The sequence below is a fragment of the Drosophila novamexicana genome, unplaced genomic scaffold, assembly GCF_003285875.2.
Source record: "Drosophila novamexicana strain 15010-1031.04,08,12 unplaced genomic scaffold, DnovRS2.1 tig00000108-arrow-pilon, whole genome shotgun sequence".
Taxonomy (NCBI): domain Eukaryota; kingdom Metazoa; phylum Arthropoda; class Insecta; order Diptera; family Drosophilidae; genus Drosophila; species Drosophila novamexicana.
Window position 1 is genome coordinate 2,567,916 of NW_020824772.1, and position 21,902 is coordinate 2,589,817.

The 21,902-nt window shown below is 38.4% G+C and overlaps 6 protein-coding genes across 10 annotated transcripts; 5 read left to right on the plus strand and 1 right to left on the minus strand.

The window, feature by feature from the left end:
* The first annotated feature begins 102 nt into the window (after positions 1-102).
* LOC115757676 (adenylosuccinate synthetase) lies at positions 103-6,031 on the plus strand. 2 transcript variants are annotated; one of them, XM_030698007.1, is made up of 5 exons: positions 103-449; positions 2,333-2,435; positions 4,333-4,612; positions 4,673-5,033; positions 5,089-6,031. In XM_030698007.1, the coding sequence occupies exons 1-5, from the start codon at positions 276-278 to the stop codon at positions 5,515-5,517; spliced, it is 1,347 nt and encodes a 448-aa protein (XP_030553867.1). In that variant the 5' UTR covers positions 103-275; the 3' UTR covers positions 5,518-6,031. The 2 variants fall into 2 exon arrangements, with proteins under 2 accessions (XP_030553867.1, XP_030553868.1); XM_030698008.1 differs by lacking the exons at positions 103-449; positions 2,333-2,435 and adding an exon at positions 2,473-2,598.
* A 148-nt stretch (positions 6,032-6,179) lies between these two features.
* LOC115757699 (40S ribosomal protein S20) lies at positions 6,180-7,349 on the plus strand. Its single transcript, XM_030698043.1, has 4 exons — positions 6,180-6,278; positions 6,430-6,585; positions 6,833-6,922; positions 7,163-7,349. Exons 1-4 carry the CDS (start codon positions 6,276-6,278, stop codon positions 7,274-7,276), a joined length of 363 nt encoding a protein of 120 aa, XP_030553903.1. The 5' UTR covers positions 6,180-6,275; the 3' UTR covers positions 7,277-7,349.
* LOC115757698 (calmodulin-like protein 4) lies at positions 7,348-8,314 on the minus strand. The gene is made up of 4 exons (XM_030698042.1): positions 8,228-8,314; positions 8,019-8,049; positions 7,873-7,937; positions 7,348-7,813 (listed from the first exon to the last, which is right to left on the minus strand). Exons 1-4 carry the CDS (start codon positions 8,228-8,230, stop codon positions 7,463-7,465), a joined length of 450 nt encoding a protein of 149 aa, XP_030553902.1. The 5' UTR covers positions 8,231-8,314; the 3' UTR covers positions 7,348-7,462.
* A 107-nt stretch (positions 8,315-8,421) lies between these two features.
* Positions 8,422-10,918, plus strand: LOC115757695 (PAX-interacting protein 1). Of its 2 annotated transcripts, none has more exons than XM_030698039.1 (5): positions 8,422-8,629; positions 8,726-8,830; positions 8,895-9,106; positions 9,285-9,433; positions 10,630-10,918. In XM_030698039.1, the coding sequence occupies exons 1-5, from the start codon at positions 8,534-8,536 to the stop codon at positions 10,812-10,814; spliced, it is 747 nt and encodes a 248-aa protein (XP_030553899.1). In that variant the 5' UTR covers positions 8,422-8,533; the 3' UTR covers positions 10,815-10,918. The 2 variants fall into 2 exon arrangements, with proteins under 2 accessions (XP_030553899.1, XP_030553898.1); XM_030698038.1 differs by lacking the exon at positions 10,630-10,918 and adding an exon at positions 9,677-10,384 and having other exon boundaries at positions 8,423-8,629.
* Positions 10,919-11,124: 206 nt separating this feature from the next.
* On the plus strand, positions 11,125-13,401 carry LOC115757696. 2 transcript variants are annotated; one of them, XM_030698040.1, is made up of 6 exons: positions 11,125-11,292; positions 11,718-11,881; positions 11,937-12,027; positions 12,089-12,207; positions 12,269-13,143; positions 13,221-13,401. In XM_030698040.1, coding segments are annotated over exons 1-5 (513 nt in total). In that variant the 5' UTR covers positions 11,125-11,290; the 3' UTR covers positions 12,406-13,143; positions 13,221-13,401. The 2 variants fall into 2 exon arrangements, with proteins under 2 accessions (XP_030553900.1, XP_030553901.1); XM_030698041.1 differs by lacking the exon at positions 11,125-11,292 and adding an exon at positions 11,630-11,645.
* A 20-nt stretch (positions 13,402-13,421) lies between these two features.
* On the plus strand, positions 13,422-19,054 carry LOC115757694 (Fanconi anemia group D2 protein). Of its 2 annotated transcripts, XM_030698036.1 has the most exons (14): positions 13,422-13,502; positions 13,565-14,313; positions 14,375-14,519; positions 14,587-14,655; positions 15,041-15,243; positions 15,309-15,381; positions 15,443-15,612; positions 15,672-16,156; positions 16,215-16,416; positions 16,474-16,596; positions 16,659-17,701; positions 17,760-17,984; positions 18,039-18,258; positions 18,316-19,054. In XM_030698036.1, the coding sequence occupies exons 1-14, from the start codon at positions 13,422-13,424 to the stop codon at positions 18,989-18,991; spliced, it is 4,464 nt and encodes a 1,487-aa protein (XP_030553896.1). In that variant the 3' UTR covers positions 18,992-19,054. The 2 variants fall into 2 exon arrangements, with proteins under 2 accessions (XP_030553896.1, XP_030553897.1); XM_030698037.1 differs by lacking the exons at positions 13,422-13,502; positions 13,565-14,313; positions 14,375-14,519; positions 14,587-14,655 and adding an exon at positions 14,743-14,972 and having other exon boundaries at positions 18,316-19,052.
* The last annotated feature ends 2,848 nt before the right edge of the window (positions 19,055-21,902 follow it).

Genomic DNA, 21,902 nt, shown 5'->3' on the forward strand with positions numbered 1-21,902 from the left:
TCTGAAAATGACAACTTCATATATAACATTTATTCATCAAAATGCTGCATAACACATAGCTTTACATTTCAAATATTGTTAAATCAAGAACTCAACCTTTCTGGCAACGCTACAAAATGTACTCACAAGACCATGCATTCACTCTGGTAACGCCATGCACTGACAGCTGCAAATCAAACTATTTTATAAAAACAGAACGTGTTCCGTTTTCAAGCGAGATCAACGTCGTGCTCGTTTTCGTGGCCGTGCCGAGAATTTCCTGATTGTGGTACGAAATGTCAACAACAATCGCAGTTAATGGTAATCACTACCAGCAATTGCATCAAGGACGCACCAGTATGTACAAGTCCAAAGTGGATGTTGTCCTAGGCGCCCAATGGGGCGATGAGGGCAAAGGCAAGGTGGTAGACATGCTCGCTTCGGAAGTGGACATTGTCTGCAGGTGTCAGGTAAGCAACACAAAAAAATATTTTTATAATTTTCGTGTGAAAAATCAGGGCGTCAGCAAAGAAAAAATGTATAAGCAGCTGATAACAGTTATCCTTGTGTCAAGGACACGCATACGCGCCAGGTTCATTGCCGCCGACGCCAAACCCCGAGGCTGTCATACAGAAAATAAATCGCTGTGCGTTTTCAAGTCAACAATTGCAACAGCAACTGAGCATTTCACATGTAGATACTTATGTATTTTCTTCAGAATTAGCTATTATCGCCGTGGTTGGCGACCGCATGCTTCGCTTTTTCATTTGAATATACATACATACGTTTGTACAGATGTATGTATGTATCAATTGTGACTGCGGCGGCGGGTGTGTGCGCGCATATGCTCATAGTACACTTTGTGTATGTATGCGTTTGTTTTGTGTATGTGTGCACAGTCAGTTAGTCTGCCAACGTCTGCTGCTTCAGCAAATTCGTCACCATTCTCCCTGACGTTAGTTGTTCCGCCGTTCTACAGCACACAAATGTTCTGTATATATGTGTACACATATTTACACATGCATATAATATGTATACACTACCACAAACACACACACACACACACACATGGCCTGCTAAGCAAAACGCCAGGTTTACATAATCACCATTGTGAATGTCCCGCGCACTTTTCAAAAAGTGCCGCACAAGTATCTTACGTCAATTTTAGCCATGCATATGTATTTTAATATGAAACATGCATACATGTAATATTTTCAAATTTCAATAATTTAACTCTTAACCAACAAAAAAAACAAGCATTTCTTAACTGTTCGATTGAATTGCGTGTCACAATTTTGTTGACCCGGTGCTACCAACTTGTTGAATTCTGTTCTGGGTCGGCAGTTCAATGAACGGAACCGATTTAGTTCCCTTCAACCACATACAATATTGTTTCCCTTTTGCTTTATATATACTTTGTTATCAACATTGCTGCTGATTCTTATGTAATTCCCCCATTGAAACTGATTTTTTTTTTTTTGCTATTATCTGAGTCACAGCACACGCCTCCGTTTTTCATAAATTGCGCAGCGAAAGTTTCTTGCCTACGGGTCTATTTTGCAATATATATTCATTATAATCTTATCTGCGTAAGCGATCCTCCACAACACATACAAATTTGAATTATTTCGTTTCGCAAACGGCAAATTTGACATATTTTCAATTCTGAAGTTTAATTCCAGGGCATTTGTGCCAATGTTTTTGTAGCAGATCAGTACATGCCAGAAAATTGTACAGTTGCCAAGAAAACAAACAAAAGTTTCGCTTTTATTTATCGGATTTTGCAGAAAAACATTTTGCTCAAATACATGTTATGCATGTACAGTGAAAGTTCCCTAAAGGCGACACGCGGTTTCCAGCTCGTCCGTCCGCTAAATGAGATGTGCAATAGTAAAATAACAAAATAATAGGTAAAAATGCATAAACCAATGTTTTACATAAATCTATGAATATAAGTATTTCGCCCCGCTATCCTGCAAGGATCAAAAATTGTTCGACAAAAAGTCGATGTCCGACATACATACGATCGCATATACAAAAGTAGTTCGAACATTGTGGATACTTTGTGTCACACGCCATACACACGGCCGCCGCCTGGCTATTTATTTGTTATTTAATACCTGCTGTTCAACAATATTTATTTATTTATCACACAAGTTTTAATCAACAAAAACAAACATGCTAATTCTGTATATAAACAGCTACGCTATGCCACACATATGTATATGTATGTATATATTTTATATAGTATACTTACGTGTGTTTTCATTTGTATGCGAGAGTTTCTCATTCTCTAATTTCTCTCATTTATTTTTTTCCCCCATCTCTGCCCTCTCTAATCGGTTCTCTACAGGGCGGAAATAACGCTGGACATACTGTGGTGGCAAATGGCACCGAATTCGATTTTCATCTGTTGCCCAGCGGCGTCGTGAACGAGAAGTGCATTTCGGTCATCGGTAAGTGGTACAAGGGAAGAGGCCCGGTTTATTGGATGCAAAAGGGATATCAAGAAACTCCTACTCTATTGGTATAAGGCACAACTATCCACTGTTGACACATTCTCAAGTAAAAGAAAAGAAAGCAAGAAATATTTTTCAAAATGAATATTTTTCAATGAAAGTAAGCATCTTTTTCCTTTTCTTTCTTTGTTGTTTTCTATCATTTCTAATGCTTTTCTTTCAGTATATTTTTCTTATTTTTTATTTAAATTTAAGAAGAACTCACACACCTTTACATTTTATATATATCACAGAGTGAAATTTGTTTTTATTGTTTTGTTTTTAGCTTTCGTTCGTTCGTTCGTTCGTTCTATTGCAAAAGTGAAATTGAGCGTACGAAATAAACGAAAATGTAGTATATATATATATATTCATTTACATATATACAACTAGTATGTATCGTGCGAATGTTTACATATAAGAATTTTGTTGGCAAGACTTGATGCGACATTGACATTGGCTTTTGCGGTCAGTTGGTCCCGCATTTGGCTTTGACATCTGCCTGCATTATAAAGGCTATTTATTTTCTATTTTAGTTTCACTCTCTAGGCCTTTGCCGTCTTCCATTAACTATCTCGATTCTTCTTCTCGCATTTTGACGTAAATGGAGCTCTTGCTTGGCTTGACGTAATCCGTTGTTGATTGTTGCAAAAGGCAAGGTCGTGCCCGTGCCAGGGCACACGTTTCTTCAACTTGCTGTTATCATATTCATATCTTTAAGTTATTAAACTTTTGCATATTTTGTTCGTTTCTTAAAGTTTAATCGATAAATTCCCCTTCCGCAGCAAAATGTAGCTTGTCATCGCCTGTCACAAGACTAATTTATGAGATAATCACAATCTCATCACCTATACATGTAACTGCGAAAGCATTTCACAGTGCAGTTCGCATGAAGTCTATTGCGTGCTACAGGCTTACGTTCAGCAACAGGCAGCACAAATTGTCTGAAAATTAGTCAACTTAAGCTGAAATATAGACAACTTGAATATAATTAACGTTAATGCCACGCACAAGATAACGCAAAGTGCCTCCATTTCTTTGAAGCCTAGCCAGATATCAGAGCAGTCTGATAAGGTGCGAATCCATGCACGTGTTTTTATTGCCAGTTATAAAACTCTTTTTTACCCACTTACTGCCTTTAATCTCTGGAAAAGATAAGATTGCGAAAGATATTTGACAAAATCATTGCATTTAAGCTCAACTAATAGAGCTTCCTTAGTCCCAAATTTGCTTCTATTTTTGCAGAAAAACCTTCCTTTTGTACAAAATCTATTCCTGAAGAATCAATAGTTATATCATATTAGAGTTAAAATTAAAAATAAAGAGAATCTACAAAATAAGAATCTAATAAACAATTCTTCCTATAGGACTAGTCCGAAGTTGATAAGATTTTCTTAATTGTTTGTTTATTACTGATCGAAATATCTTGATAATCTTAAAAGTGTGACAGTTTCGACCGATCAATCCTGTTTCACCTATATAATGAAGTCATCCGATATGGTCGGTTCTACAAATGTACTGCCGGCTGTTGCATGTCAGCTTTAAAACTGACAGAATAGTTTTTTATAGAAACAGACGGACAAAGAACGCTTTAGTGGACTTACACTTAAATCTGTACTACGTTGAAGTTGTAGTTTTTTATTTATTTATTTTATTTTTATTTATGTACTTTCTGAGTCGTCAGACTTAGTCAGCCTAAAATAAATAACTGAGGTCCACTTTTAAATAAAGTAGAATGCATTTAAAATTATTCAAAAGTAGCCCGAATTGGTATTTCCTTTAAATCGACACCGCACCGCAGCATATGGATCCCTAAATAACAGAATATTTTTCTTTGTTATTTGCGTATTTTTAGGCAACGGCGTCGTTATTCATCTGCCTTCGCTGTTCGACGAGGTGCTGAAGAATGAGGCTAAGGGATTGCAGCACTTGGAGAATCGTTTGATTATCTCGGATCGTGCGCATCTGGTGTTTGATTTCCATCAGCATGTTGACGGTATGCAGGAGGCCGAGAAGGGCGGCAAATCGCTAGGCACCACCAAAAAGGGCATTGGTCCGGCCTACTCCAGCAAAGCCACCCGCAATGGCATTCGCGTGGGCGAACTTCTTGGTGACTTTAACTTGTTCAGTGAGAAGTGAGTGGCTCCTTATACTGATCCCCTCTCAATGCCTGACTAGCATATTTGTACATACAGATTCAAGTCAATTGTGAATACACATTTGCGGCTGTTCCCATCGATTAAGGTCGATGTGGAGGCCGAGTTGGCGCGGTACAAGGATTACGTGGATAAGGTGCGGCCATATGTCAAGGACACGATTTGTTTCTTGCACACGGCACTGCGCAATGGCAAGACTATTTTGGTGGAAGGCGCTAATGCAGCCATGCTGGACATTGACTTTGGCACATATCCCTATGTGACAAGCAGCAATTGCAGTATTGGCGGCGTGCTGACCGGCTTGGGTTTGCCGCCACAAACAATTGGCGAGGTCATTGGCGTTGTCAAGGCGTACACGACGCGTGTGGGCGATGGTCCGTTCCCCACGGAGCAGTTGAACGTGAGTTTTCCCTTGTTAACTTACACTTGTTACTAAGAAATTTTGTTTTATACAGGAAATTGGCGATCTACTGCAGACGCGCGGCTTTGAGGTTGGCGTAACTACGAAGCGTAAGCGCCGCTGCGGCTGGCTGGACATTCCGCTGCTCAAATACACGTCCCTGGTTAACGGCTACACTTGCATTTGCATAACGAAGCTCGATATTTTGGACACCTTGCCCGAGATTAAAGTGGGCGTAAGCTATAAGCGCAGCAGTGGTGATAAACTGGATCATTTTCCTGGCACCATCAGCGAGCTGAGCGACATTGAGGTGGAGTACGCTGTACTTCCCGGCTGGCAGACGTCCACTGAGCACATACGCAACTTCAAGGAGTTGCCCGAGAACGCACAAAACTACGTACGCTTCTTAGAGAGCCAACTGAGCGTACCCGTGCGCTGGGTGGGTGTTGGTAAAGGGCGCGAATCTATAATTAATGTACATTAGTTAGCCATACACATTATGAATATGCGTACATATACGAGAGGGAAACGCTTTAAAATCTATTTAACCCATTAGCCAGAGTTGCGCCTGTTTTTGCGTTCAGGGCGTTTAACTATAAACTTAACCGTAAAGTAATATCTATAACTACAACAATTTGGACACAAATTTTTAGCCTATTGCTTTCTTAAGGTATATATTTTAGTTTGATGGACACCATTATCTGGTTTTTAATTGTCGATTTACTAAAAAAAAAATTGCACAGGCTTATATTTTCGTTTGTTGAGACGTACTTAGGTTTTAAGATCGTCGAGTGGTTTTTAATTTTGATATGCATAAAAGAGTAGCAGATTTTTATTGTACAAAAACTAATTAACGTTGATTTAATATTTAAATACAACATTGTGCTTTGACTTGTATAATTTTAATTGTAATCTACATGGAGTTATTTGATTATTGGTCCCACTTCAGTCGCATTTGTTTGTCGCAAATTAATTGAGAATGCGCAATAAAAATAACATAGTCGAATATTTTGTGTTTTATTTGATTCAAAAAAGAGATGTTTGGCGCGTTGTTGTGAACGGCTTGAATCGAACTTGTGCTGCCAGATGTTTGTTTGACTGAGTGGCAACGCTGAACATAGTTGCAGCCCGTGGGGCTGTGACTGGCACTCGTCCCATTTCGTTTTTGACCAGCAAGTTAACTGGTTCAGCGCTGCTCAAAATAAAAAGATTTGACTATCTCGACCAGATAAATTGCTAAAAATGGTAATTTTTCAAATACCATATTGTTTCGGCTTGCTACAATAAAGTATTCCGCGTTTTAAAATAAAATTTTATTTAAAAAAAAAACTGCACGTGTTGGGCAAGCATCTGTGTGTAACATAACCTCACAATTTTACTTTTTTTATGCTTGTAGGCTGCTGCTCCTAAAGACATTGAGAAGCCCCATGGCGGCGATTCTGCATCTGTGCACCGCATTCGCATCACTCTGACTTCCAGGAACGTACGCTCCTTGGAGAATGTGTGCCGTGACTTAATCAACGGTGCCAAGAACCAGAATCTGCGTGTCAAGGTAAGAAGAAGAAACGCTGCCGCGTGTAGATATCTCAACATTCTTTGCCCGCATTTACCTGGAGGTTTTGTGTGCCTGCTTGCCGCTTAGCCTAGTCAATATTAAATGCTAGATCAAATGCTTGAGTTGGACATTATTTTCACATTGAGACAAACGGTGTGAAGATATTATATGATTCACGCAACAAACGAAAAGTTTGAATCATATTGGTTTTCCAGAAACTAATTGTAAATATTTTAAATTTCAGGGCCCAGTGCGCATGCCGACCAAGATCCTACGCATCACCACCCGTAAGACTCCTTGCGGTGAGGGTTCCAAGACATGGGATCGTTTCCAGGTGAGTCAAGTTCAGCCATCGATTGTTCTTATATGGACAGATCAGATATCGTGCCTTGGCACTCAAACTGCCTTTGCACAGTATCAGCGATTTGCCCAGATTAAACGTATTCTCATAGTCCACTTTGCTGGTAATCCACACAATTTGGCTCTCCGAATTCGACAATATATTAATTGTGAATTTACTTAGATTTTGAAAGCGTATTTTTACTAATTCTCATCTCTCCCTCCTACATTTTAGATGAGAATACACAAGCGCATCATCGATTTGCACTCTCCATCTGAGATCGTCAAGAAGATCACCTCGATCAACATTGAGCCCGGAGTAGAGGTTGAGGTCACCATTGCCAACTAAGATCGGCTGTCGAACCTTCTCAACATGCTGAAAAGTTTCGCATTTTAATAAATCCACAAACTTTTCATAAATACGATTGTTGTGAACTTTATTGCATTATGGATGCTTGTTTTAGTATAAGATTTCAAATAAGTACTGGAATGTAAAGCACGTTTGTTTGCCAGCTGCCTGCACGGTGCTTTTGGTCTAGTAATAATCTGGGACCGGTGCACAGGCTATTTTCACAAAATCAGCGTAGCGCACGGTGCTATTATTGTTGACATTCGCCTCCCTGAATATGTTATCCACCTCGCGCACGGACAAGCCCTCGCCCCAGTTTTGCAGCAAATTGCGTAGCTGTTTTGCAGATATTGTGCCCTTGTTCTGTGGATCGGCTGCTTTGAAAGCGGCAATCACTTCGTCTGGTAGATTCTCCACCGAAGAGTGCTGGTGCATGATGTCCAGAAAGTCTGCAAAACTCATTTTTCCATTCTTTTGCTTCAGATACGAAACTAGTTCTTGTATAGTAGGTGACAAGCCCAAGGAGCGCATAATGACCTGTTGGATCAAATTTAACTGAAATGTTGTTCAGACATTTTTTCATGAATAGTGCTTACCGTTAGTTCGTCCAAATTGTTTATTTGGCCCGAACGAGCGAAAAGATAAAAACACTCGCGGAATTCTACGGGGGAAGGAGAAACATAGATAAGCATATTTTCGGAATGAAATCATGCAGTGACTATTTTATGTTTAGTATAATTACCATCGATGTCCTGTTCTTTAAAGTAGCGAGCCTACGCACAAAAAGAAAGTAAATTCAGAAAGTAATTAGCATAATAATTAAAATGGGAAATGGGGACATTCAGTCAAGTGGAAAGTAGTTTTAATAAATGCTTGCAAGCGGACAGTTTGAAACGTTTGTTTTATCTTTTGTAGGCAGAGTTCTGATAATTAATTTTTGCTATACCATACCATTTAAATTGTTGTTTTTTTTTTCTATTTTCACTGCAAACAAAATAAATAAACGAATGAAAACTCAAACAGGTTGTGGATTAAATTTTGGGCGCTGCCACCTTGTTGAAAATGGCCGATAACAAATTCGATAGCTAGCTTACCTGTGCAACAGCTGTCGTGCTGTGTAACTGGCAAAAGGTGAAGAAGCAGAATCAATTTGTGTACGTGTGTGTTTTGATAGCTGAGCTAGCTAGTAGCTACGTGGTGATTGTGCGTGCCACCAAATTCGAAATCCTCGCAAACGAAATTAGCGCTTCCACATAAATGCATCTGTCAGACCTTACAGCGGCTTTGCTGCTTGCCCTAGTTGGCTACAGCAGCGCACAGCGTGTGGCACCCGGCGTAAATCCTCAGCATTATGTGAGTAGAATTAAATGCTGAATATTTTTATATATTGTGCAACCAGCTGGAAGTTGACTTATAAACTTATTTACTACCATTTATCATGTGGAACAGCAACAAGTGCCCCACCAAGTTCCACAACATCACCAACAGCCGCCACCTCCACAGCAATACCAACAACAGGGACACGCTGCGCCCGGCGTGCCTCCGCAGCAATATGTGAGTGGTTGTCAGGGATACCCCTGCTATTCAAGGCAACTTATATGCCAACCTATATTTACAGGTGCCTGTCCAGCAGCAACCACAGCAAGTACAATATCAGCAGGTGCCCGTGCAACAACAACAACAACAGCAGATCCATCAGCAGCAACAAATGCAGCAGCCTGTGCAACAGCATCCACAACAGGTGCCGAATCATCAGCAGCAGGCGGGCGGGCATCATCATGGACAGCCACAGCAGGTTTTGAACACGGGCAACATTCAGCAAGAGCGTGCGTAAGTGTCTGCCTTGGCAAAATTATCAAATGATACGTTGATAATTTGCAATCGTCGCCATTAATCATTGTGGACTGAAACTGTATTGAAAATTCACCGCATCGTAATGGAAATAATCTTATCATATGCATAGACAACTTCGCACCTGTATACTAACTTACGTATTATCTTTCCATAGTCACATCCAGGAGCACATGCAGGTGCCCATCGATACGAGCAAAATGTCCGAGGCTGAGCTGCAGTTCCATTACTTTAAAATGCATGATTCGGACAACAACAACAAACTGGATGGCTGTGAACTGATCAAATCTCTGATCCACTGGCACGGTAAGCACCGCTGGGTACCACTCATTTACGTTGTTATGTCTGTAGTTTGTTTAAAATATTTGCGTTCATTTTGGTTTTTTTTGATTCATGTGTTTTGTTTTACCTTTATTTGCATATACAAAATTTTACTACATTTCGGCTGGTTGTGCTTCTTCTGGTTGTGGTTCTGGTCATGTTCAACATTATCTAAACCCATTTGGCATGTGGCTTTAATAATTCATATTTCAAATCAACTGTATGTAGAGCAAGGCAGCAAAGAGCAGCCCAATGGTGAGAAGCCCCATGTAGAGGAGAAAGTATTCTCAGACGAAGAGCTGGTGGCGCTTATTGATCCCATACTGCAGATGGACGACACATCGCATGACGGTTTCATCGATTATCCGGAGTTTATTAAGGCTCAGCAGAAGGCTGCCGAAAAGCATCAGCAGCAACAGCAACAGCAGCAGCAGCCTCCACAACAGCAGCCAACCCATTAGTATCTAGTTCAATCGATTCAGCTTGCATAAACCAATCCAGCATAGTTATGTCTGTCTAAGTGTCTTGGTCCGCATTGTGCAGCTCCATGTACTCATGTTTCACCACAAACACACACACACACACCACACACAAATTGAAATTTAGGCGCAAACAATTGCAGCTCAAATTGTAATATACTTCAAACAAATGTTTTGAACATGCTACAAGCATTCCAATCGGGCAACTTCTTTGAACAAATTGTATAATTTATTACACAACTTCTCAAAAATTCGAATAATAGCACACACGAATCTCCTTTTGTGATCAGTGCAATTAAACTGTTTGTTTTTTGTATAATCTTTCCCTAATTTTAGTTATTCGTTCAATATGAAGTTAATTTTAGGCGTCACTTAAAAACAGCGAAAAAAAGGCTGATTGTGTAAACATTTGTTTTGTACAAAAGAAAGAAAATAAAAAAAAAAAAAACAAGCGAAATGTTCTGAAACTATTGCATTCAATTGATCTTTAGAAATTGATATATATATATACATTATATGCGCATGCAATTCATTATAAGAAACGTGTTTTTAGCAAATAAAAATGACCTACAAAATAAAAATGGAACAAACTAAAATATGTATAATCTATAGTTGGCCTATGACATGGTGGAATTAGCCTTAAGAGAAAACTAAACGTTTAATCATTACATTTAAGACCTAACCTTTTCTTTGTCGTTTCAGTTGAAGATCCAAAGAAGGCTGCCGAAGGAACTGCTGAGCCGGAGCACAAAACAGGCTCCGTGTATACCGATAAGGCGCTGGAGGAGACCATAGACTATGTGCTCAAATCCATGGATATAAATAACGATGGGTTTGTGGATTATGCTGAATATCGTAAAACTGAAGCGACCATCGGCAAGGATTAAAATTCCGACTAATAATCAGAGAGAGCCATAGAACTTGACACACATTTTAGTTGTTTATTTGAGTTTGTTAAAACTTGTTTTTTTTTATACTTTTTCGTAATAAAAATGACCAAGTGGAATTGGGTTTTTATTCGTACTCCTTTGTGATCAAAATTTTTAAATTAACGGATGCTAATATCAAAAGTATTTATCTATTATTCAATTGCTGTCACGGCTAGAACTTTTACGGTACAATTTGAAACAGCCGGCCGGCCAATGGCGAAAAAGCTCTCACATTGCATAAAAGCTCCTTGGCGGTTGAAGCTTTCAATCTGCGTCGAAGCGTCGCGGCAAACACTTGCAAAATGCGTTGATAAAAGGAAAATGATAAAATCAATCGTTAAACGCTACATTTTCTCATAATAATAACTTGGTGCTATAATAATTGTATATTCATCATACGCCACGTGTGCCTAGAAATCTAAAAGACATTCGCAATGTAAGCAAAGCCAAAAAAAAAGAGTACACAAAACAAAGTTTCAATTTATGAGTTGCATGCCACAAATACCGTTGCTCGGGGTGACCCTGGCATCGCGTTTGTTGACTGAAAATAAATAGCCTCAAGCGTGTCCGGGGCACGCATCCGGGCGCGCATAGCACGTGCTCGCGTGCAGCTATTAATTGGCCCATGTGTAAATATTTGCCGTTGCATAAATAATAAAGGTGCCAGGTGCCAGGTGTGGGTGTGATATCGATTTTACCCAGCGCCCACCTGAAACCGTTGCGCAGGGTTAAGTGGGGCGTTTGGTTGGCAACGATTTATAGATTTACCGGCCGGCATTGTGTATACAAGTATATATTTTTACGACATTATGCTGATATTTTCGTTTATTAAGTGTTAATTGTGCCTTTTGTGCCTTACAGGGCTGCAATGCAGTCAGCCAGCAGTCGACCCCGCGAGCGTCTGCTCTACGCCTTTCGTGGTTGGATAGCGTTTGTTGCTTTTATGGATCTGGGCACAGCGTTTCGCAGCTATATCGAGCGTCGAAGTTTTCTGGGTGATCACAGCGATACGCAGTTCATCGAGGGTAGATATAAGAGCAACATTTCTACATGTAATATAACTAAATTTCAATCCCTTAGGTGATTATACTATATCTCGCATAATCGGCATGTACTGTCTTCTAAAGGCAATCGCATTGGTGCACTGTACTCTGTATATACACTACAGGCCGTAAGTATAAAGTAGATATTCAAGGTAATGCAGTGTAATAGTTATTGTCTTTCGAACACAGCGTTGTCAGCATGGGCGGCTGTTCTTTGGCACTTACCATGGTCTTCTATGCCACCGAAGCACTCTACTTTCGTTCGAGCACTTTGAACTTTTACGTTATCTTCCCTTGCGTCTTGAATAGTGAGTAAATACTGTAGGAAATACGTAGGTCACAATTAAGCATTCCAATATCCATCTACAGCAATTACTCTACTGGGTCTGATATACATACCAAAAAGACTTCGCCTCTGGGAGCCCAATTTGGACATGGATGATGAGAACTCGCAATTATTGAGGCAAATGACTGGCTATAAAAGACGTCGTGCGAAAAAGCAATAATTCGATATTTAAACAAAAACAACGAAGCTAGAAACAGAAACGATTACAGTTTGGATTGAGAAGAGAATGAGAAAGAGAATGAGTTATAGAACGACACATAAATCAGATGTTGAAAGGCATATTATCCGTTATGGACTGCATCGATGTGATCATAAACATCAAACAATACTTAACTATATAGCAATACTAACCGAAGCCAAATTAGTGATTTTCTATATTAAGAACAAAGGAGAAATACTCTGCGTACATACGTCAATTGCTGACATAATCACCCAAAAACATTTTGTACTTCCTTTTTAGAATTAATACATATATTATTAATCCATGTTAGAGTTTATTGCACTTTTAATATATATAAATAATTAGGTAATGCCATTATATGAATAAGTTGACAAGTTAACGTTAAGCAAATTGAACATTTGACTCAAGAAAAATGGCTTTAAATTTACAATCACGTTTATAATCAAATATTTATAGTATTATGGAATTTTTCCATTAGATTCACAAGTAGTTAATTGCAATATTTGCACATTTAAAAATATATATCCAACGATCATATACACACATATGTAGCAAAGATGCTTTGTATCAAACGTACACCAATATTTATTTCAAATATATAACAACAATAATAGATTTAGCAACAGTACGGTTCATCCTTATATATTCAATAAAAAATGAAAAGTTTGAATTTTTGAAAGAAATACATTTTGCTTAACTTACTTGGTATGACAAAAAGTAAGTATCTCGTTTAATTTTGAAAATTCTGAGTACTTTTTATTTTAAAACTTACTCTTACGATACTCTACGATTAGCATCGAAATTTTATCGCACTGCAGCCAGTTTAACAGAATTACCAATTAACAGAAAATGTTGTATGGCTATCAGAAATGTTTAATCGATATATAGCTATCGATTATTTTTTGCTGTACCTGGCGCACCGGCGAATTTCATTTTAAAAGTATTTTTCATCAAATTTTGTTATTAAACACGTCAAATTGCTTGTATTATCCATTATGTATCGAAAATTTAAGAAACGCACCAATGCTCGATTAGGACTCAATACAATTGATGAGAATGCAACAATTAAAATACCGGTAAGCGATCACAGAATCTGCTGTGCCTGAGATCATAAGCAAAATTGTTGTTGTCTTTGAAGCGCGTTCCATCTGCCCAAAAAACAGATGCTACAATCGAGACATTGACTGGCGAAAGTGAGGAAGAGAATATACCAGCTTCCCAGGAGCAAACGCAACGTTTCCTGTCTCAACACAGCCTCGCATTGGCCGCTACATTGGGTCGCACCCAGTCATCGTCTAGGATCAACAGTTCCCGCCAGCCGAATAGCTTCTTTGAGATGGTGCTCCTGAACGCTGGTGTGCAACTGGACCAAGCGGACACATTTGTGCTGTCCTGCGATCACATTGCTATTGTCTCTAAGCTACGTGACATATTGGTGCGCTCTCCAAAATATCCCGAAAATATTGCAACCTTTAAAACGGGTCTAAACGTAGCGCTTGCACCCAAATCGAAACTGGCCCAGAAACTGCTTAGTGGCTGCACCATAGACACTGCTGGAGAAGAGCAGGTGTACCAATCACAGAACAGCATGTTCATCAACTTTCTGATGATTGACTTTCTACGCGAGCCCTGCCTTGAGGTGCTTTTTAACAAAATCGAGGAGATTGCCAAGTTGGAGCGAGTGCAAACGGTGCCGGGTTGCCTGCCCTTGCTGCCATTGATGCTTGCCCAATTGCGGTACCTAACGCTGTCGCATAGTGATCAGATTTATGCACACATCGAACGCATCTTTAATAACGCCTCAGAGCCGTCTAAGTTAGATATCATTAGCAGCGCTGAGTATTTGCTGGATGGAAGTAAACACGACGATTTTGTCGAGCTGCTCACGTATGTCATTAAGTGTCTATAAGTGGAGCTCTCTCTGTTAACTGTTGTCTGTCCTATCTAGCATTAATTATTCGAGCAGCAAAGATCTTTTTCAATTGACCACACTACAAATGTTAAGCAATTTGACGCTTAGCGCTAGAACACAGGGGAAACTTCGCGAACGTATCCTGGAGTTCATCAAGGACGAAAACAATTGCTCGGATGTGGTAAGCTCACTCAATGTAAATAGATTGTGCACTAATCAACAAATTTTGATAAATCAATTCTTTGTAGACACTGCCGCATCTCATACGCATCTTGCTTAATAGTCTCAATCAGGACACAGACGCTGTCGTGCGTGAGGTACAACACAATAAATACATTTTGTTTTAGCTCTAAGCCAGAGACAACTGGAAGTGTGGACTATCAGTATGAATATTTGAGTATTTATGGCCATGATCCAACAACCTATTTTTTTAATTGAAAACCTATATTGATTGATATTTAGACCCACATGTCGAACTGGGCCGGTTCAAATCACTTAATCAAATAGCTGGCATTATTAAAACGCTTGTTGGAATTTGTTTGTTCACGATTTCTGAACAATCTCGCATATAACGAGCTTCATTATGCTTCCTTCTTATCATCAACATATTATTGACACCAAAATATTTAAATCGGCATTCCTATAATAACTCTTACTTCTTGTTATAAATTATAATTAAAATAATTGTTTTGCTTTTTTTAGCTGGTCACCACACTGCGCGAAATCTTCACCTGGCGTCATAGTTCGCAAAGAGAAAGCTCTCCTGCGATTGACGCGCGTGTTGCCAACGATAAGCAATCACAATTGGAGCTCTTTGGTTTTCTGCAACAGGGTCTTAAGCGCTCCAAGCGATTTTATCAAATGTGGCAGCGTACCATCAGTGGTTTGCCCGCCAGCGAATTCAAGTGAGCTTTAACTATATGTGATATATATGATTATCCATTTGAACTGTTCGCTAAACACTTTGCAGATCCTTTGATTTTATAATGCTGTTGCTGCTCATACACATCAACGAGGATAACACATTATTTATTGAAAATCTTGTAGGTGCTATCCAGGCATTATCTGATTGTCTTTAATGTGCCCTTTTTTGTAATTTTGCAGTTGCGCCGACGCATTAAACTAGAGCACATCACAGTAAACATATTGGATGAAATAAAAACGCACTTTCCGCATATATTGGAGCAACATATTGGCACCCTGATGCACATACTCCATGACTTTATGCGTGAAAAGAATCGCATTGTTGCTGATTTTGCCAAAGCTGCCTACAGGTGGGTTCTATTGGATATATATGCTTACTCTTCATTAACCGTATGTCTCTTTGGTACAGTGTACTTTTTAAAATCTGCAACTCGATACAAAAAAGCATACTTAAGAAACTGTTGGAGCTAACCTTTGATAAATCTGCCCAGCATGTGACCACCACGTTGACATTACTGCGCGAACTGCAGCGGAAGAATCCTAAGCACGTGCAGAACTGTGCCATGTTGTTAATGCCGTTGCTCGATCGCCTCAGCGATTTGACGCTGCCCCAAACACGCCTTGCCATGGACTTGCTGTGTCACGTTGCATTCCCCGAACCCAAATTGCCAGAGTGTGCGCCGCTGCAGGATCAGATCGAAATGGTAGTAAAGAAGCAGCAAATCAATCGCACCGAATATGTCAAGAGGCAGGGCATCATTGGCTGCGTGCAGCTGATTGATGCCATTGCACGTATTGAAACGTTGCTTATGAACAACGAGGATTTGCAAACCAGCGTGGACAGCATTACCTCGTTGCCAGACGGACGCAGCAAGCAGGCAGCTAACCTGATAAGTAAATATATTGAGTACGTTCATGGAAATCAATTGACTGAATTCCTTTCAACATTCAGTGCTCACTCAGTCAGCTATATGCAACTCTCCTGAATTGCTGGCATTGTTTTACGATGAGTTGGCTAGTGTTTTGAATGTCCGCTACTACAACCAAGAGTCGATTTATATGCTGGACAATCAGTTTCTGATGTGGCTCTGTGAGTTGATGACCTATCGCTTCCAGCAGAGCTTTGTGAATGATCATCAGCCGAACACAATCAAGTAAGCCCATTTCTTAGGACTACCATTTCCACTTACCATAAGCGTACGTTTTTGCAGAGGCATAAGGCTAGAGTGTCAGAAGAACATCAATGAATTAGACGATACAAATGTAAATACTGAAGCAGCTGTACTCGATATTGGCATTAATATATCTGAACTGGTTTTGAGTCCAAATGGCAAGTGAGTTCAAGTACACGTTTTTACTTTAAAACCTGTACACACTATAGCTGCTACCTTTTCAGTGCCTGTGACTCGGTTTATGTGCTTGCTCCACTCTTTCACCTGGTCAGCGTGTTGCACAATCAACGCTATCAGTACAGTCTGGAGTTGGTAAATGCACTGCAGGGTTGCGCTATTGTGTTGCCCTCGTTCTTTGATGATCCGAATTATTTGGCCATCTTTGACAATTATGATGAGGAATTGCAAAAGCGCATTTTGTGCATTTACTTTCACACGATCAACTGGATGCGCGTTACGACTTGTGCCTTCGCTTCCCAGAAGGATGAAGCCACACGCAAGCGGGTTCTAAAGCGTCTCGCCGATTTGATTTGCACAGAGCAAAGACTAAAGCCGCTTTTGGCGCATGCGCCCACTGGTTTTGCGCCACCGCCATGCCAGTTCCTAAGCCATCCTAAGCAATCCGCAACACAGCATGTTGTGCGCGACAAAAGGCCTGCCACAAGCAAGGCCAAGGCAATTAATAACGAAACAATTACAGAGGATCCACAGAGCATGGACCAATCAAAACTGACCGATTTCAGCGTCAAGTTGGGTGCGTGCAAGTCCGTTAAATGCAAAATCAATTTTGAACAATTATATGGACCCATGGAGCGGTTTAGGCAGCTTGATGTGGGCATAATAGTGTTGTTGAAAGAGCAACCCTTTAGCCTGAACTATCCACTGGAAGCGGATGAAGTGGGCACTCATTTGGGTTTGCTTGAATTGCGCTTTATACTCACAGATTTGGTGCATAAATTGGACACTATTATCAATGGTCACCAGGACGTAAATGAAGCGGATTCCTTAAGGTCGCATGTGGCTAAGCCGGAACATTTTTTATCAGATTTACAAAAATGTCTGGATGAAATTCATATGTGTTTAATCACTCTGGGAGCGCACATTGATGAGGAACTGGAAAGAGTCAATAGTGTACACAGTAATTTGGATCTGTTCAAGGATCGTTTCAACTATGTAAAAACTTGCTTTGGTCTGTGCATTCAATTGTTTGCTTTGTATTTCTCATGGAACGAATGGAGTGACAAGTCCAAGACTGATCTGCTTCAGTGTAAGTAAAACATACCTATAAGCAAGTCCATATGATTGATAGATTGTTGTCCCGGCAGCATCTTTATATGCCCTGCTGCCACCTGGACAACGGAAGACAGCCAAAAAGCCAGCCATTGGACGCATTGCCTCACAGATTTTTGATTACTTCCTAAAATATGAAAAATCGACTTTGGTTCTTAGTACAGCTGTGCAGCTCCATCATCTGTTGCGCAGCTTGCGGAAGTTGAGCTGCTCCGGCGATAATGCAGCCCAGCGCAATGTTCAGCAGGGCGAAGATATGCGTAAGTTCTAATTATTGTACTTAATGCGATTTTCTGAACTTGTGGCCTTTTTAGGCAAATTTTGCACCAATATGCTGCGACGTAAGTGGTACCACTCCTCGGGTAGTGTGGAGAAGGGCGCACAATGTAACATTCACCTCGACGAGCTGATTAAAGGTTTTCTTAGGGATTCACCCTTTGAACGGCAAAAGGATATTTTGCTGGCACTTAGGGATGAGTGCCTGCTTCTAAATAAAAAAGATATGGCCTTAGAATCGATTCCCAATATCAAAAAGTAAGTTAAATCAATTAAATCCATTTTTCCAGAAAATTCATTTATTGGGTCTTGCAGGGCCAATTTTCCTTTGCTGTTTCGTGGCTTGTGTGAGATTCTCATTAGCACGCTGAACGCCCAGTGCAGCGGCTACACCGAAGGTGATCGATTTAAACTTTGGGAGTCAACTATATGTCTACTAAATGGCCTTTTGGAGATTGTCCAGAAAGTGGAGCAGCCACGTAACTTTGCCTTGTTTTTGAAGCACTCACAGCTGTTCCTGAAGCTGCTGCTACAACATGGTCTGTCTGTCCTTGAGACTATTGTGCGCGACAGTCCCGAACGGCTTACCAAGTTCCTTCGCGAATTACAGAATGTAACAAAGTTTTTGCACAACCTGTGCTGTCATTCAAAGTCCATAAAGAACACTGCCATCATAAGCTACATTCCCAGCCTGCGTGAAACACTGGAAACACTAGTGTTTCGAATGAAAGCGTTGCTGGCGGCCAACAAGTGCCACGCCGCTTTCCACATCAGCATTTTGGACAACAAGGATCTGCATGGCGATGCAATTGTAACGCCCAGGGGATCTCTTATCAACGAGACGAAAAGCGATGAGGAAATACCCGAGGATGATGCCAGTGTTGATGAAACTGTTATGGACGACGATTTGGCCAGCAGAAGTGTGGATAGTTCTACGCGGCGCAGCACCAATAGTCGCAGCAAATCAAACTCGCGCAGTAAATGCTTTTAAATGTGCTTGTATTCTTGAAAACATGACAAATATACACATACATTCTTTATGTTGAAGGAAAGTGTTGTATTATTTCGGCCTCTAAATGTATAAGTTACGCCTGAGTGGGAAGTGAGCACAAGTCTTGTTTTGCATTGTTTATTTAATTTTTTTATTTTTTATTATCTGGATGCAATTTTATTTAATTTTTGTATTACAAATAATAACAAATGTATGTATATCAAATATTTTAGTACAATATGCTTCTCACTTTTATTTTCTTCGTTAACAATAATTGTTTTATATGACGTAAAAGTTGTTGCTTCCTTTCGCTGTTTCTCCTACATTTCAGAATGTTCTTGAAATGATTATTAACTTTAGTTCTATACGTTTCTCTCTTTTTCGACTTTTCTTTAATAATTGGCGACGTTACGTTTACGGTTTATATAAGTCCTTCATACGTGTGACATGTATGCAAATGTATTGTGATGCTGGTTTCAAGGATAAGTAATTATATAAAACGATTTTCTTTTTAAAACAATTACAATTTCTTTAAAAAAAAATAGATATATATATATATAAAAACACACACAAACTATAAGTATACATATATAAAAAGAATTCGTTTCAAATTGTGTTGTAAATAAAAATTAATCGCGTAATTGTGCCGCTGATAAAAACAATGCAAAAACAAAATATTCTCTAAGTGTAAACATTTTCGACAATTCATTTTAACAAATATTGTCCTGATTGAAAGTATTAGTGTATTTGTGCAAACAACTGACACTGGAAACTGACTGTTCTAATTGTTTGTGCAAATCCCGCTGTGGATTTGCCGGCTGCCAGGATACAACGGATACTATTTGATCCGCTTCTAATACTCCCTGCATTCTAAACAGCTGCGCTTTTATCCAATTTGATGGGAACTTGAAATATACGTTCAAATAGCAACATTAACTTTGAGTTTTGCTGAAAAAATTCAAAAATAAATCGGATTAATTTGGAAAAGATTTTTGCACCCTCACGTACTGTTGGTATACTATTTCAATATTCAAGCTGGTTTTTTTTTTTTTTTGATTTATTAATTTTTATTGTTTTCTTTATTTGCCAATTTTTCAAAACTTAAAACATTTTACACAAATTAATTTAAAAAATTTTTAATACGTACGCAGTCTGTTTAAAAGTAAAGTTAGATTATACACTCCTACATCTACATATACACTATGTACTCACACATACATATATATATATATATATATATATGCTTTTGTATTTTAATAGAGAAAGATATATTTTATATATATGTATGTATATATAGATTTAGTAATTATGATTAAATCTTGCCTTTGCATCATCACAATTCATGTAAAGTTTTTGTTGTTGTTGTTTATGTTTGTTTTGTTTTGTTTTGTTGTTTTCTACATTTTTTTGAAATTTAATCTTTTTATTTTTGCTCAGTTTCCACGCGCCTTTTGCAATTTTTGTTTATAGTTTTATTTATTTAATATTGTTATATTTTGTTTGTGTTGTACGATTTATTTGTTGAAATTCAATTTACACACGTATACAGTTATTATTGTTGGATATTATGTAAGTATATTAGAGCTGGGTCAAAGGTCGAAAATGTGCTTGCGCTTCTGCTTTTACGATACACAAAAATGTTGAAAATTAAAACCAATTAAACAGCTAAACAAATTAGTTCGGTAAATATTTTTAACATTAGGGCATTAAGTTTATACGTAAAAATATTTTGCTAAAAATTAATATTCATATAGTTTATTATATATTTGTTTATATATATATATATATTTATTTATGTAACATAATATTGAAAACTTAAGCGCACAAACAAAACTAAATATTCAAATTAAAAACTAATTTTGCCAAACGTTTTTGCTTTCCCGAAAAAAATTAAACAAAATTACAAATTACAATACATATTTAACACAAAAATATAAAGGGCAGGGCCTTGGGGTTTTCGAAACAACAAATTTTGGGCTTTCCAAAAATAGGGGAGGGGGGAGGGGGATTTTTTCAAAACAATTATATGACTGCAAAGGCAGCAGCGGCACATAATTCAAATGAGTCTTGTATTGTATTTAATTTTTTTTTTTTTTTGTATAATTTTTGTTGCTTTTCGTTTTTAACCAAAGTGAAAACTTTAACGGATTGTGTAACAGGTTTTGCCAATTTGTTTTGTAGTTTACAATTAAAACACATTAACAATTAAGACTTATAATTAAAAATTACAAATTTAAAACAATATAAAATCAGTACAGCATCAAATTAAACAAAACTTTATCATTAGTTATATGTATACATATGTATATTTGCAATTGAAAATGGGTTCAAGTTTCAAAGTCACCAAAAATTTCCAAAATTTCGTTATCTTTCTTCTTTTTCTTTAAGGCATAAACAAAATTGTTTAACATGCAAAAATGCGCGGCGTACAAAATTTCAGTTTTTTTTTTGCCTTTTTGTTTTTGCTATGTTTGTGTGTGTTAAACAAAAAAATATATAAATGGATAAAAAATAATAATCTTTCGTAGGCAACAATTGATGAAAAGTAGACACAAAAAAAAGAGAAAAAAAATGCGCACAACGAAACTTAGTACAAAAAATTGGTTAAATATTTGTGATTGCTTTTTTTTTCGTTTTCGTTTTTTAATATTCTTCAATGTTTAGATTTATTTAGTTAGAAAATGGCGCACACTTTGCTGCGGCTGCTGCGGCTGCAGTTTACTCTGTTGCAAGGGAGTACTTTTAAATATTAGGGTATACGTTTATCTGTGTGTTGAGTGTGTGAGTGAGTGTGAGTGTGTGAGTGTGTTACTAAAGTTAAGCTTAACTATGGTCATTTAGAATTTGTAGTAAATGTTCTTATTGTTGTTTGCTAATGTATTTTTATTATTATTAGGTTTTAAAGTTTTTT

Bases quoted from the DNA above. Each gene is read 5' to 3' on its own strand.
- LOC115757676 (XM_030698007.1), top strand. From the start codon at position 276: ATGTCAACAACAATCGCAGTTAATGGTAATCACTACCAGCAATTGCAT. The intron at 2,436-4,332 runs GTAAGTGGTACA...GCGTATTTTTAG, and splicing joins GAAGTGCATTTCGGTCATCG to GCAACGGCGTCGTTATTCAT. The intron at 4,613-4,672 runs GTGAGTGGCTCC...TTGTACATACAG, and splicing joins TTTAACTTGTTCAGTGAGAA to ATTCAAGTCAATTGTGAATA.
- LOC115757694 (XM_030698036.1), top strand. From the start codon at position 13,422: ATGTATCGAAAATTTAAGAAACGCACCAATGCTCGATTAGGACTCAAT. The intron at 14,520-14,586 runs GTAAGCTCACTC...AATTCTTTGTAG, and splicing joins AAAACAATTGCTCGGATGTG to ACACTGCCGCATCTCATACG. The intron at 16,157-16,214 runs GTAAATATATTG...TTCAACATTCAG, and splicing joins GCAGGCAGCTAACCTGATAA to TGCTCACTCAGTCAGCTATA.
- LOC115757699 (XM_030698043.1), top strand. The intron at 6,586-6,832 runs GTAAGAAGAAGA...TTTAAATTTCAG, and splicing joins ACCAGAATCTGCGTGTCAAG to GGCCCAGTGCGCATGCCGAC. The intron at 6,923-7,162 runs GTGAGTCAAGTT...CCTACATTTTAG, and splicing joins AGACATGGGATCGTTTCCAG to ATGAGAATACACAAGCGCAT.
- LOC115757698 (XM_030698042.1), bottom strand. The intron at 7,938-8,018 runs GTAATTATACTA...CTTCCCCCGTAG, and splicing joins TAAAGAACAGGACATCGATG to AATTCCGCGAGTGTTTTTAT. The intron at 7,814-7,872 runs GTAAGCACTATT...TTGATCCAACAG, and splicing joins ACAATTTGGACGAACTAACG to GTCATTATGCGCTCCTTGGG.
- LOC115757695 (XM_030698038.1), top strand. From the start codon at position 8,534: ATGCATCTGTCAGACCTTACAGCGGCTTTGCTGCTTGCCCTAGTTGGC. The intron at 8,630-8,725 runs GTGAGTAGAATT...CATGTGGAACAG, and splicing joins GCGTAAATCCTCAGCATTAT to CAACAAGTGCCCCACCAAGT. The intron at 8,831-8,894 runs GTGAGTGGTTGT...CTATATTTACAG, and splicing joins GCGTGCCTCCGCAGCAATAT to GTGCCTGTCCAGCAGCAACC.
- LOC115757696 (XM_030698040.1), top strand. The intron at 11,882-11,936 runs GTAGATATAAGA...TCAATCCCTTAG, and splicing joins CGATACGCAGTTCATCGAGG to GTGATTATACTATATCTCGC. The intron at 12,208-12,268 runs GTGAGTAAATAC...ATCCATCTACAG, and splicing joins CTTCCCTTGCGTCTTGAATA to CAATTACTCTACTGGGTCTG.